The sequence below is a fragment of the Mus musculus genome, chromosome 7, assembly GCF_000001635.26.
Source record: "Mus musculus strain C57BL/6J chromosome 7, GRCm38.p6 C57BL/6J".
Taxonomy (NCBI): domain Eukaryota; kingdom Metazoa; phylum Chordata; class Mammalia; order Rodentia; family Muridae; genus Mus; species Mus musculus.
In genome coordinates this window covers 127,292,074-127,306,978 of record NC_000073.6, presented here as the reverse complement: position 1 = coordinate 127,306,978, position 14,905 = coordinate 127,292,074, and the positions used below count along the sequence as shown (strand labels likewise).

At 47.6% G+C, this 14,905-nt stretch overlaps 1 protein-coding gene across 5 annotated transcripts in view; it reads right to left on the bottom strand.

Annotated features, from left to right (window-relative positions):
• Window positions 1–10,840, bottom strand: part of Itgal (integrin alpha L) — a 38,999-nt gene extending 28,159 nt beyond the window's left edge. For 4 of the 5 annotated variants that reach the window (NM_001253872.1, NM_001253874.1, NM_001253873.1 and 1 more), the window contains exons 1-11: window positions 10,456–10,719; window positions 9,262–9,361; window positions 7,351–7,445; window positions 7,174–7,241; window positions 5,972–6,089; window positions 5,725–5,855; window positions 4,820–4,968; window positions 1,914–2,046; window positions 1,623–1,773; window positions 258–331; window positions 33–165 (exon numbers count right to left, since the gene is read on the bottom strand). In NM_001253872.1, the coding sequence (NP_001240801.1) occupies window positions 33–165; window positions 258–331; window positions 1,623–1,773; window positions 1,914–2,046; window positions 4,820–4,968; window positions 5,725–5,855; window positions 5,972–6,089; window positions 7,174–7,241; window positions 7,351–7,445; window positions 9,262–9,361; window positions 10,456–10,510 (1,207 nt within the window). In that variant the 5' untranslated portion in view covers window positions 10,511–10,719. Of the gene's footprint in view, window positions 1–32; window positions 166–257; window positions 332–1,622; window positions 1,774–1,913; window positions 2,047–4,819; window positions 4,969–5,724; window positions 5,856–5,971; window positions 6,090–7,173; window positions 7,242–7,350; window positions 7,446–9,261; window positions 9,362–10,455 lie in introns of all 5 variants that reach the window. The other variant, XM_006507393.4, reaches the window with a different exon arrangement.
• Between the last annotated feature and the right edge of the window lie 4,065 nt (window positions 10,841–14,905).

Here is a 14,905-nt window from a genome sequence, read left to right as displayed (position 1 = left end):
ACAAAAACCCAGCAGAAAGGCAAAGTGCTCACCCAGGTAGCCCCCTCTCACATCTGAGGTCAGCGGTTCCTGCCCAACAAATGTGGCACCCTGCAGGTCTTCACGCAGGTCCAGAAAGCCCCCGGCCCAATCCTTAGCCCCAACAGCTCCCACAACTGCATGGCCCTGCTCAGGGAAGGAGAGGACTAGGGTGAGTGCTATCCCGAGCCAGCTGAGTCAGTTAGATCCCTCAGCACCCCTCAGCTCCTCCTGTGCACCTTGCTGAGGTCTGCGCTGATCCCGCTGGAGGAGAGTTCCATGTTAAAGGATGTCAGGTCCTGTCTGTTTGTGCCTGAGGGACAAAGGAGACCCAAGGAAAAATAAGAAAGGAGATATTTGGGTGAACAGTGAGCAAAAGGCACAACATTGACCTTCGAACAAGGTAGAAAGCATAAACCTGAGTGTCACAGTCATTGTATTTCAGGGATCTGACTCCGGCAGATGGCCCCACATCTACACGAATACAGGCAGTGATAAGTGTTCTCAGACTATTCTTTTTTTTTTTTTTAATTGGGGGCTAGACATTGGGAGGAGGCATGGGGGGTGTTCTGGAAGGAGCTAGAGGGTGAGAGTGGGAAAATAATTAAAACACACTGTATATTGAGTCTGGACTGACAGTGCACACCCTTAATCCCACTACTTGGGAGGCAGAGGCAGGCGGATCTCTGTGAGTTTGAGGCCAGCCTGGTCTACAGAGTGAGTTCTAGAACAGCCAGAGCCCAAATAAAATAGAATTTTACATATGTATGAAATTCTCAAAGAGTAAATAAAATAGTATGTATGTTTCAAGAGTTCTACAGTTGAGGGAAGTGATAGAATCTATCTATCCTCTGGAACCAAAGACCAAATAAACCTTCAATCTGTAAGCAGCCTTGGCCATAGGGTTGCATCTCAGCAATAGAGACAAGGTTATTTTAGGACAACCAGCCTTTGGTGCTTTGTTACAGAGGCCACGGAGACTAACACAGCAGCTAAGTTTTACATCCATGAATAGCTGGTATTGTCTTTCATCTTTTGTGGGGGGTGACAGGGTCTCTCTACGTAGTCCTGTCTGTTCTGGAACTCACTCTATAGATCAAGCTGATCTTGAACTCACAGAGATCCTCTTGCCTCTGCTTCCTGAGTGCCAGGACTAAAGACACGTACCACCACGACCGGTCCTTATTGTTCTCATTTAAACGAAAAGAGTAAAGTGAACAACAGAGCAGGAAGAGGTCTCATAGCCAGCGAGATGCAGCAAGGGTCCTTGACCTGGTCTACCTACCCTGCGCACCACAGTGTATCTTCCACCGAGTTGGTCACCGATGCTATGTCCTGGCACAGGGGACTTCCCTATGGATCCTGACTCCTACAAGCACACTTGGCTGCCTAGGGAAATGTCCCCTCCCTTATCAGTCCTCTGTCTGTTGACTTTGTCCAAAACCTCTTTGTATTCTAGGTCAGGAGGGCCTGTGGGCACTCCTCGCATCTGGCTCCTGCCCTGTTGCCTATCTTCTGTAATGTGAAGCCTACAGTTAGTGAAGGACTGGTGAACCTTCTATCCAGACCCCCCTCCCCACCAGCTGCCAGGGTCTGGGACTCACCCTCAATAGCATAAATCCTCCTCTGCAGGTCAGTAAAAAGATCCTTCAGCTTCTCAAAGGTGTCCAGAATCTTCACAAATTCCTCTACAGGTTCTGAGGCAAATATGTGGAGCGTCTTTTGCTTTTGTACGCTCACAAAATGCTTGCCAATCTGTGAGGAGGGAGATGGGAGAGCTGCAGCACCCCAAAATCTCTGACTAGTTTTCTATCAGCCAGAAGACCTTGGCACGACGAGGAGGGAGCTTAGGCCTCAGAAGAAGAGGTGAGACCACACGGGTCTGGGCGCCATACCCCGATGATGTAGCGGGTTATGTCGTGGGCCGCACTGATGTTGCCTTTATCACTTGCCTCCCCGTCTGTAATGATGACAAGCACCTTGGTAGCATCCGGCCTGGCACCAGACTCTTCTTTGAACACGTGTGCCCTGTGTCCAAGGAAAGGGAATGTGAGATTCCTCCCACAGCAGAGCCCAAGGCCCCTCCCCTGCTCACTGAACCATTGGCCACCGAATCACTCAAAAGCCTCTCTCCAATCTACCAGGCAGGTGTTCCAAGTCTTCTGGTCTTCTCCTAGCCCACTCCCACCTCGCCCCCTTGACCACCCTCTCCCTCTGGACTGGCTTCACTCTGCTCTGGTGTGTCCCAGAATCTACTTGTAGCAATGGGGAAGTTTGAGGTAGGGTGACTCTGGGTTTCACCTACCCTCCATTCTAATCACATGACAACCACAATTTAGCCAGCTACAGGTGTTTGTCTATATGAAATTCCAATGGGGAAAGGACTTTGTGGCCACAGAAGCTTGGAGTTACTTTTCCCAAGCAAGCAATTTATCAGCAGCGTCTTCTCCCCCCACCGCGTCTTCTGCTACAGCAGAAGAATCTTTGCCTTTCTTTTTTATTTATCTATTTTCAAGACAGGGTCTATATAGCCCTGGCTGGTCTGGAACTCATTATGTAAACTAGATTGGCCTCGAACTCCCAAAGACCCACCTGCCTCCACCTCCAGAGTGCCAGCATGTGCCATGACACTCAACCCAAGAGGAATCTTTTAAAAACATAAATCAGATTTGGGCACAAAGGTATAATATGCCTTTGATCCCAGGACTCAGAAAGTTAAGGCAGGAGGATTGTGAGTTAGGGGCTAGCCCGAACTAAAAGAATAAGACTATATCTCAAAAAATAAGGCAAAACACAAATAAACATAAGTCAGACCATGGCTGCTGTGCTCAGAAGGCCCTATGACTTATTCTGGGGAAGCCAAGGCCTCACTACAGACCCTCAGACCTCACTCATCTGATCCCCTACCACCATGCCTCTCACCACATCTGCTGGGTCCCCTCAGTTCTCAGTCATCTGGACTCTACCACCATGCCTCTCACCACACCTTCTGCGGTGTCACCTCTCCATTATTCTCCCCAGCCACAGAGTTGGCCTGGTTCCCGTTTCTTCCTTCAAGATTTTGGGTTTGGGTTTTTGGTTGTTTCTTTTTTTAGCTTAATTATGTGTATTCACATGTGTCTCTGTGGGAGCGTGTGCACATGGGTACATGCTGGGTACATGCATGTGCAGGGGCAGAAAGAAGGCACTAGATCTCCTGGAGCTGGAGGTACAGGCTGCCCAGCACGGGTGCTGGGAACAAAACTTCTGTCCTCTTCAAAAGCAATACAGGGCTGCATTATGTAGGTTTCTGCCTCTGCCTCTGCCTCTGCCTCTGCCTCTGCCTCTGCCTCTGCCTCTGCGCCTCTCTGCCTCTCTGCCTCTCTGCCTCTCTGCCTCTCTGCCTCTCTGCCTCTCTGCCTCTCTGCCTCTCTGCCTCTCTGCCTCTCTGCCTCTCTGCCTCTCTGCCTCTCTGCCTCTCTGCCTCTCTGCCTCTCTGCCTCTCTGCCTCTCTGCCTCTCTGCCTCTCTGCCTCTCTGCCTCTCTGCCTCTCTGCCTCTCTGCCTCTGCCTCTGCCTCCTGAATGCTGACATTAGACTCATGTGCCACCACATCTGGCTCTTCTTGAACATTCCAAATATGCTAAAGTTGGCTCATAAGTGTCCACCAAGGCTTGGTCTCCTGAGTGGCACTGTCAGCAGCTGATGGGACTTTCAGGAACTGGAACTTAGTGAGGGCTCTTGAAGTCATTGAAGGGGACCCTGCCTTCTTCCTCCTTTTTCTCCTTGACTTCTGGGTCACCTCTGTCATACCTTCCTGCCATGATGGACCACAATAGTCCATAGCAGTAGAGCCTGGATGATCATGGACTGACGTTTCCAAAACTGAGGCAAGGGTGGGAGCTTGGTGGGAGCAAGCTTTCTAGCACCACGGGGCCCCTAGCATGCTTGCTAGCACCACGGGGCCCCAAGATCCAATCTCACTAGCACACATATGCTGCCCAAACTACATGCCCAAGCAACCTGTCTCTTTATAAATTGGTGATCTAAGATGTTTGTGATGGAAAGTTTCCTCGGGGTCTGTGTGGCTCAGGTCCTCACACCTAAGAAGTCTTATCAGCAGAATCCCTCTCCAGCTGGATATAGTGGTGCACACCTGCAATCCTAGAACTTGGGAGGTTGAGGCAGGAAGATTAGGAGGAGGCACCCTCGTGCCTGGCTCAAAGTAGGTTTAGGGAAAATTTCTAAAGATTTCTGTGTGTGTGCATGTGTGTAAACATCCCTGCTTCACTCCAGTGCAGGCCATAAGGAGACACATTGTGTCTTCCACTATCACTATCACTCTCTGTGTATTTCACAACAGGATCTCTCCTTGATCCTGGGGCTCATGTGTTCTTACCTAGACTAGAAACCAGCAAGTCTCAGTGATCCTCCTGTCTCTATCTCCTCCAAAACTGGGGTTACAAGTGTATCCTGGATACTTGTTACATGAGTGTTGGGATCCAAACTCTGGGTCCTTTTAACTGCTAAGCCATCATTCTGATCCCCTGATTTAGGGGACGATGGTTGGGGAGGGACAGGGTCTTACTATATAGCCCAGGCTAGCCTCAACCTATAACACTCAAAATTCTCCTTCAGAGGCCTTCCCAAGCTGCATTATAAGGTGTGGGCCAATCACATGCTGCTCTCCTCTTGACTTTATACAATCAAATGCCACAGTCTGCTCCTGCCCAATAACTTCCTGTCTTCCACCGCTGAAAGACCTAGCTCACATAGAACAAACACCTAGACACGGGCATGTCTTTCCTCAACAGGGAACTTACACCACATAGTTGATGGCACGAAAGGTATTGGTCAGCAAGAACATGGGCTGCACGCTGCCTAGCAGAACATCGGGGTTCTTGTTCTGCTTAACGTAGTCCAAGAAAGTAAATTCTGTTCTGCAGTCTGTGGAGAACTGGACGGCAGCAAACTAGGAAAGAAAGACATGGCATAGGGTGGCAGGTCCCTTCTCATCATTGGCTCCAGTCTCTGCTTCCCCCACAGCTGTGGCACCAGGACCTTGTGATTGCTGGGCAAGCACTGCCCATTCAGATAACTTCCCAACACCAGTCTCTGCTTCTTCTGCACCCCCAAGTAACCCAAATCCACTCCCCTGCCTCAAGTCACTCTTCAGAAAAATTAAGATAAATATAAACAGATGTAGTAGAAACAAGATTAAAGAAACCTCTGCTTTCTTATCTAGAGACGTGTGCTGGGCTCCTGGTCTCTAGGCCCACTTAACTCACCAGTAAGGATAGCTCCCAGTAACTATGTCTGTGAAGAAAACCCCCTACACTGGACAGGGTTAGCTCGACCAGACAGCCACCCAACTGATGCTGGGCCAGCCAGAATCTCTTTAGAACTGGGGCTTTGTAGAAGGAGGTAGCTGAAGCGCCCTTTTGGAACTTTATCATGATAATTTAGTTTTCTGCCCATGAACTCTAACGAGGAAAGGAAGCCCATCTACAAAGAAAGCAGAGACAGACGATGGAGACAGACACAGAAACAGCTCCAGAGAACTGGGCCGAGTTTAACTCCTGGCTCTCGATGCTGCCAGAGTTATAGGCGCAACCATAACCACGCTTTCTGAAGACACATCTCACAATCCACGAAATGGCTCAAGCCAGTCCAGGTGGACATCATGTGTCTGTGACTTAGGTCCTGATGTCTGGGTGCACTCGGGTACCTGGTAGGAAGTATTGCTGAGCTTCCTCATCACATCCTTCATGAATTCCAGGATTTTTTCAAAGTCCTTTCTATCCAAGCTCTGTGAGCCATCGAACAGAAACACCAGGTCGACTTTGCCCTTCATACATTCTGCAGAGGTGACATGCAAACCGGTCTGACTGATAAAAGCTTAGCCTGTTGTGCTGGCTCCTGTGGAAACCAGCTTCTCAAAGGTATTTTTACCCACTGGGTCTCCAATTCCTCACCCTGATAGGCGGGACGATTTTGTAACATAGGTCCCTCCAGACTCTGGGGGAAGAGGTAGCAGAGGCCACTGAGGTAAGTGTTCTGATCGCATGTCCGAGACAGTCCAGGGTCACAGGCCTGAAGAGAGGAAAAGAGGGAAAAGCAAGGCTTTCTTGTGCTTTGTGTCTTACAGGCTTTATCAGCAGAGACTAGGAGCTTCCAGAGTCCTGTCCCCTCTCTCACTTCCAAAGGGTTTTCAAAGCAAGGCATTTTTGCCTCTAAGGCAGCCAGCGTTCTATAACAATGGATGCTCACATCTTTGGAATGGCATCTAACCTTCGTAGTTCATCGTGTGTTCTGGGTACAGATGGGCATCGCCCCACATTTCCAAGGACTTGCCCCTCCCAACCACACATCCTGCATTCAACAAATCAAACCTCACTTTTCCAGAATAGGCAGTACTACTCCTTGCATTTATGACTATTCTGTTCTGTCAGGCAGCATATTTATAGACAGGGCTTTTGTCCTTTGTACATCTTTGTCTCTTACGGCCTTGCCCCATGGAATCCAGCACAATGCCTGATCTGTGACAGTAGATAAGTAAAGAAGTGGCAATTAAGCACTGCATCCCATGAGGCTTAGAGGCATCCCATGAGGCTTAGAGGCACGTACATGCCTGTGATCCCAGCACTGGGGAGGCTGAAGCAGGTGAATCTCTGAGTCTGAGGCCAGCCTGGGCTACAGAGAGAGTGTTCCAGGATAGCCAGGGCTACACAGAGAAACCTTGTCTCAGGGGGAGAAAAAAAAGCAACTATTATAAAATTAAAAATAAGCGTAAGCAGCCTGTATACAGCTCAGTTAGAGGCAGCGACATCAAGAGTTCAAGGACAACCTCAGCTATGTATGTCCAGACTATGTGAGAAAAGACTATAGACTTGTCCATTCTTAGTAAGCAGCAGTTCAGTCAACTCTTGGACGCTACTAACAATTCGTCAGATTTTTTATTTCTGAGACAGGGTCTCATTATACAGCCCAGGCTGGTTTGTAACTGTGCAGTCCAGGCTGTCTCAGCTATCCCCGTGCTGGGATTGCAGGTCAATATACCCCAACATCTGGCTCCTCCTCCCACCCCTTTCCAACATCTCTACACAGTGTGGTACTGTGTAGTTCATCTGTGTAGTTCAGCTCCACGGGCTCTGATGCCATCATACAAAATTCTTACCAAAAGGCTTCCCTTGGCGGCATCTGTTGCCAGCGTCATTCCCAAGTACTTGGAGGTATGGTTAGAACCTGTAGGCACAGGAAAGGCAGGATGGAAGGACTTAGGTAGTCAGGCGCGTTGGGGTCAGCCTCAGGTTTCCTGGGAGGGCACGTCCCCTCACCTTCCCTCCATACTCACCATGTAGGCTGACTGGCTGGCAGAACTCGCTGCTTGTTCGGCAGTGATAGAGGCCTCCCGTGTTGTCCCCCTCACCTGGGGCTCCCACGACAACCCTGATGGAAAAATCTCACTTGAGATGAACCTGCCCAGGACTTTGCCCACCTAGTTCCTCTTTTCTTATTTCCTACCCATTCCTTCTTTTCTTTCTTTTCCCCCTTTCTTTGAGACATGGTCTCACTATATAGGTAGCCTTAGCTGTCCTAGAACTTGCTATGTAGACCAGGCTAGCCTCAAACTCACAGAAAGATCCGACTTCCTTCTCCTTTCCAAGTGCTGGGATTAAAATTGTGTCCCACAATCCATTAAGGTTTTTTTCTTTTTTCCCCTGAGACCGGGTTTCTCTATGTAGCCCTGGCTGCCCTGAAACTCACTCTGTAGCCCAGGCTGGCTTCAAACTCAGAGATCTGCCATCTTCTGCCTCCCAAGTGCTGGAATTAAAGGTGTACACCACCACCACCTGGCTATGTATCTTTTTTTTTTAATTCATTTTATATCCCAATTTCACCCCCTCCCCCTCCCTCCTCTCCTCCCAGTCTCATCTTTACAAGTCCCATTCCCCATTAACCCCTCCCTTTATCCTCAGAGAAGGGGAAGACCCCCTTTGGGTACCACCCCACCCTGGGCTATCCAGTTGTTGTAGGCCTAAGTGAATCTTCTCCCACTAAGGTCCAAAACCATACAATGGAAAAAAGAAAGCATCTTTAACAAACGGTGCTGGTCTAATTGGATGTCTGCTTGTAGAAGAATAGACCCATATCTATCGCGGGGCCATGTATCTTAACAAGCACTTCAAAGTGATGCTAGGCTTATTGTAGCTTAGAGGGCAAAAGTGCTTAACAAGCTTGAGAAACGGAGTCAGATTTGCTCTCCTAAGAGGTAGAAGGAGAGACCTGACTCCAGCAGGCTGTCCTAACTTCCACATGTGCACGAGAACATTCACGTACACACACAGCCCAATCACTACAGCATTCACATACACACGCAGCTCAATAACAATAACAACTGTATGCTTAAAACTTGCTGCCGCGGCAATACACCTCTTACTCTCCAGGCGAGCTCTGGAGTAGCCCCTATTTCCTAATAGCCAAATAACATAATTCTAGACGTTAAAGCTTCATTTCATTTGCATACTAGAAAAATTCAAGGCCCAAAGAGTGTCTGCTAGGTGGGCACCTTCATTTAGTCATCAATTCAAAAGCTATTTGTGACTAGGTGTGGTGACATAGGCCTGTCACCTCTGCTATTCAGAGACAGCCAGAGGCAGGAGGACAGTAGCCCCAAGCTAGCTGTGGGAATTTAATAAGACCCTGTCTCAAAAAGAAAATAAAAAAGAAACCAGGTCTGGTGGCATCTGCTTGTGATCCCAGCACCTCAGAAGTAGAGGATAGGGGGTCAGAAGTTCAAGGCTCTGCTCAGCTACAGCAAATGTAGAAAAACTGATCTACAGAGGCCCTGTCTCCAACCAAAGAACACAAACCCTGATGTAGCTCTATGGAGAGCCTGCCTAACACACATAGACCTGGTATTCAAACAGCAGCACCACCAACAACAACAAAGCCATCAATGCCCAAGCCTGTCCTACTATGTGCTTAGCTTAGGACAAGCCTGTCCTACTATGTGCTTAGCTAGTCTTTGAATTGGGAAGCAGAGAGGAGATGGTCCTCAGACACTCGTGTGGCTTAGGACCCATCACCCTCACTCTATGGTACTAGAGAGAGCCTTGCTCCTGTTTCAAAGATTCCACCTAGCAGACACTCGCAGAAGAGAGGCCAACCCCTGACATGGGACAGTCCCCACCCCTACCCCTGGGCAGATGTGGGGCCCTGCATACCCTGCTGCTGGAGGGTAGTTGAAAGAATAATAGCTCACCCATCTTCAATCTGCAAGACCTGGTACCCAAAATGTCTTCCAGCTTGTGCCAAGAAGCTCTGCGTAGGCCGTGTGTCCAGGTTGTAGCTCCAGGCCTTGGCTGCGGGGAGCAAAGCAGTCAGCTGCTCCCTATCTGGACCCCCCCCCCCACACACACACACCCCACACACACACAGACCACACACACACCCCCACACACACACACCCCACACACACAGACCCCCCCCACACACACAGACACACAGACACAGACTAGTGCTGCCTCTGAGGCCTGTTCCTCCAAACCCACTCATGCTCTGAGGCTGCCTACACCCAAGCACAGACTGGTGGCGCCAGGACTTTCCCTCTGAGGCCTGGACTAGAGACTAGGAGACTACACAGTCTGTCTCCCAGGGTAACTCCTCCCAGACCCAGAGGACTCAACTTCCCCTTGGACCTATTGGGAAAGAAGGAAGGGTAAGAAGGCGGAGGCCCATGAGAAAGAAGCCAGGGAGGGGGCCTCCAGGCATAGAATGACCAAGTTCCCAGGCAGGGACTGGGAAGAGTCTGCCCTGAGGCCCCATGGCTGCCACACTGACTGCGCTTCTCTGGGCACCTTGCATCCCAGCACCTGAGAAGTGACCAGCCTCATGGAGTCACCATACCCAGAACCCAGCAGGTGACTTAAGTTTCCCAACTCTACCCACCAGACATAGGTATCTCCCGACCTTTTAAAATCCAACACCGCCCCTCCCCCATCTTAGGCAGCTAGAGTGCCCTCTGCAGCCTCTAAACTGTCCTTTTCTGGTCCAACTTTCCTTACAGAAAGACTTATAGCACCTTGTGTCCTGGATATCAGAGATGAGGGTACCCTCTTCACCTCCCTTCAGGTGCCCAAAACTCCCAAGCAGACATAATACAAAGGAGGTGGAGTAGAAACCTAACCCAGCCTTCTCCCATCCTGAGTCCTTCCAACCATCTACCTAAACACGTGAAGGCTCACTCCACCTCCCACCCGCTCTTCCTTCCACGCCCTTCGATATCATGCTTCAAGTTTGTGTAGGTTCCCTCTTCTCTCTCCGGGATTCCTGGGTCCCACATCACCTATACCGTCCATCCCCTGGAGTGGCTCCTCATCTTCTTTGGCTCTACAGAGCCTTCTGGTTTCCCCTGTCACAGACAACGTCCCTTTCCCCTCCCTCCTGGATTTCCTACCAAACAGCTGGAGTCCCAGTAGCAAAAGTCTGGGGCCCGCAATCCGGAAACTCATCTGCGCTTAGGAGGGACCTGTGGGTCCGGACTCGATCTCAGAGAGCTCTTGAGATTTGCTGGCAACCTAGACCCGGGAGGAAGAGGGAAATGGTGGCTTCTCTTGCATGGGGCCCCTTCCAGTGGAACTTTCTCAGGGCTGCCAGGCTGATGACACTGGGTGGGGGTGGAAGGAGGGGGTGCGCTCCTGTCCGGGTTGTGAAACCTCTCTGTTCAGAGAGGAAGTATAAGCAGGTTAGATACATTTCCTGTGCCTACTTGCATTTTCACATCATCCAAGAGCAGACAGCAAGGCGGTTAAATTACTGCCACTTCAGCTAGGCAACCTCCGCTCTCACACCAGGCCCCGGAAGATTCTTCAAAGCCTGATAGAAGGGAGTAGGGAGTAGACTCGGGGGAGGGAGGGGTAAGGGGGGGGGAGGGGAGAAGTGCTGTAATTATATTATCTAAAACAACAAACAAACAAACAAACAAGCCAGATAGAGGGTTGCTCAGGAAGCATCCCTAAACCGTCCCTGCTTGAACCACACAGGAAGATTGTGGGTGACAAAAGGATGCATGCAGAAAAGAGAGCCTGGAGCAAGCCACAGAGCTGCAGGCTTCAGAGCTAATTTCTTTTTTCTTTTCTTTTCTTTTCTTTTCTTTTCTTTTCTTTTCTTTTCTTTTCTTCTCTTCTCTTCTCTTCTCTTCTCTTCTCTTCTCTTCTCTTCTCTTTTCTTCCTCTCCTCTCCTCTCCTCTCCTCTCCTCTCCCTCTCCTCTCCTCTCCTCTCCTCTCCTCTCCTCTCCTCTCCTCTCCTCTCCTTTTCCCTTCCTTCCCTTCTCCTTCTCCTCCTCCTCCTCCTCCTTTTCTTTTTTTCACATTTTTTTTTCCCAAGACAGGGTTTCTCTGCGTAGCCCTGGCCACCCTGGAACTTACTCTGTAGACCAGGCTAGTCTTGAACTCAGAGATCTGAGATCTGCTTACCTCTGGGATTACTGGTATGCATGCACTACTACCATTTGGTTAATTTTGTTTCTTTTTTTTTTTTTTTTTTAAAGATTTATTTATTTATTATATGTAAGTACACTGTAGCTGTCTTCAGACACTCCAGAAGAGGGAGTCAGATCTTGTTACAGATGGTTGTGAGCCACCATGTGGTTGCTGGGATTTGAACTCTGGACCTTCGGAAGAACAGTTGGGTGCTCTTACCCACTGAGCCATCTCACCAGCCCCTAATTTTGTTTCTTAAAAAAAAAAAAAAAGAAAAAGAAGCCAGGCGTGGTGGCGCACACCTTTAATCCCAGCACTCAGGAGGCAGAGGCAGGCGGATTTCTGAGTTCGAGGCCAGCCTGGTCAACAAAGTGAGTTCCAGGACAGCCAGGGCTATACAGAGAAACCTGTCTCAAAAAAACAAAAAACAAAAAACAAAAAAAAAAAAGAAAAAGAACTCAGGACACAAAGACAACTCGATAACAACTTTAAAAAGACAACTTTTGAGGGATTCTTTTTTTATTTCTTTTCTTAAAAAAAAAAATCACTGGGCCCATGGGATGTTTTTTTTTTTTTAAGAAAAGAAATAAAAAAAGAATTTGAGGTGTTAGCTCCACCCAAAGAGCCCACATAAAGGTCAAGGTTGTCTTCTGCCCTTCACATGTGTTCCCTGCTCCCCGTCGTACACACATAGTAATTTTTAAATATTCAAAGTTTTATAAATAAATATATTTTTCAAAATCAAAAATAACAATAATTTTCCTAGTGCAGGGATCAAACTGATGCATTCTATTGCAAAGCTTTGCCCCTCAGTTCATATTATTTATGGGGGGCGGGGTGTTGTTGTTTTGTTGGGTTTTTGTTTGGTTGGGTTTTTTTTTCATTTTGTTTTGAGACAAAGTTTCTGTACGTACTCCTGGCTGTCCTAGAACTCACGCTATATACAAGGCTGGCCTCGAACTCATGAACATCTCTTTGCCTCTGCCTCCAGAGTTCTGGGATTAAAGGCATGTGGCATCACGCCCAGCCATTTATGTTTTAAACGAGCACTCTCCCACTAAGCTACCTGCCCAGCTCATTTCTTTAACCATGAAATAGAAATGGCTGACAAAAACATGAAGGAATGCTCAACAACATTAGTTATTATAGAAAGAGCACGGCAGCCTGTAAGGCCTGCAATTGGGGATGGAGACGGGCATGAGGTGCACCTAAGGCAAGCTACAGTGCAGACAGACCCTGAAAACAGACCGGGGTGGGGGTGGGCGGGTAGCAACCAGGTGCAAAGGTTCAGATGTGGAATTTCATTTGAGTGACATGTCCAGAATAAGTAAATTTTTGTGTGTGTGTTGTTGGAATCAAATGTAGTGCCTCAGGCTTGTATTTCAGTTGTCTATCACTGAATTGCGTCCCCAGCCCCCAGACAGGTAAGCCTGAAGAGATGAAGCGTGGATGAGTGACTGCCGAGGAGCAGGAGGAGAGCACGGCTGCTGAGGAGTTCAAGTTTTTTAATGATTCATGTTCTGGGTTGAAATGGTAGAGATGACTGTACAACTTCATGAACATATATGAGAAAAGCTTTTAAATGAGTGTATGTCTGTGTCTCTTTCACTCTCTGTGTGTTTGGTTTTTGTTTAAGATAGGCTCTTGATTGGCCCAGGTTGGCCTTATACAACAATCTTCTTCTGTATTGGCCTCATAGAAACAACACACTAGGTCTGAATATATTAACAGTGACTGAACTGGCCACTTACTTTTTGACATAAGTGTCAAAAAACGTGCAGTGGAAAGAACACTTAGCACCTTGTGCTTGCAGGGCTGGGTGTCCAACTGCAGAAAGATAAAATGAGTGATGTCTCTAACCCGGAAGAAAAATCAACTCAAAGTAGGTCAAAGTCTTTAATACTCAAAGTGTTACAGGAAAACATGAGAAATACACTTCACCATACAGGTCTAGGCCAGCTGTGGTGACACTAGCCCAGCACTTGGGAAGCAGAGGCAGGGGGATCTCTGAGTTTGAGGCCAGCTGCTCTACAGAGTAAATCCCAGGCAAGACAGGACTACATCCATCAGAAAAAGGAAAACATGAAATATATATTTCTCAGAAGAAAAAATACAACAAATGGTCAATAAGTTATTTTTAAAAGTGTGCAATATCCCCAGTCCTCAGAGAGATGTAAATTAAAACTACTTCTACATTGTGCCTCACCCTAGTCAAAATAGCTGTCTTCAAGAAATCTAGCAACAAACACTGATGAGGATGTGGGGAAAGAGGAACTCTTATTTACTCCTGGTGGAAGCACAAATTAATACAAAAATATGGAAATCAATATGGAAATTTCTCAAAAAATGAAAACTCTAAGTACCATATGAGTGAGCTCCACTCCTCCTGGGCCTGTGCCCACGATAAATACCCTACCTCAGTGCCACTTGGTCTTCTGAGCTTAGTGTTCTGTGCTCAGAGAAGCAGAGAAACTGAGGCAGCTTAGACGCCCATCAACGGATGATGGATAACAAACATGTAATATAGATACATTCTGGAGTGCTATTCAGAATGTAAGGAAAATTAAGCTGTGACATTTGTAGAAATATGGATGGGTCTGGAAAGTATAATATTAAATGAAGTACCCAAACTCAGAAAGACAACTACATAATGTTCTTTATCATCTGGGGGTCTTAATCTTTAAAGTACAAATGTATTTGTATAAACAAGTATGGATAAAGCCTAAAGAACCAAGAAGGGGCCAGGCGTGGTGGCACACGCCTGTAATCCCAGCACTTGGGAGGCAGAGGCAGGCAGATTTCTGAGTTCGAGGCCAGCCTGGTCTATAAAGTGAGTTCCAGGACAGCCAGGACTACACAGAGAAACCCTGTCTCAAAAAACCAAAAAAACCAAAAAACCAAAAAAAACAAAAAAAAAAAAAAAAAAAAAGGAAACTGGGCAGTGGTGGCACACGCCTTTAATCCCAGCACTTGAGAGGCAGAGGTAGGCAGATCTCTGAGTTTAAAGTCAGCCTGGTCTACAAAGTAAGTTCCAGGACAACAGGAACCTAGAGAAACCCTGTCTCAAAAAAAAAAAAAAAAAAAAAAAGACACAGTAAGAGCAGGTGGATCAAGAGTTTAAGACCATCCTCAGCTACTTTGTAAATTCAAGGTCAACCTGGAGTATATGAGACTCCATCTCAAAGATAAAACAAAATAACATTTGTATGTGTGTATTTTGAAAATCTTGAGGATGAAGCTGATGAAATAATTCAGTGTGTTAAAGTACTTGCTGCAACCCTGGTGACTCGACTTCAATCCCTGGGACCCATACAGTAAAAATCAAGAACTAACTCCCCCATTATTGTCCTCTGACCCACACATGCATGCCCTCCTACAATCAATCAATCAATCAATCAATCAATCAATCAATGTATTAAAAATAA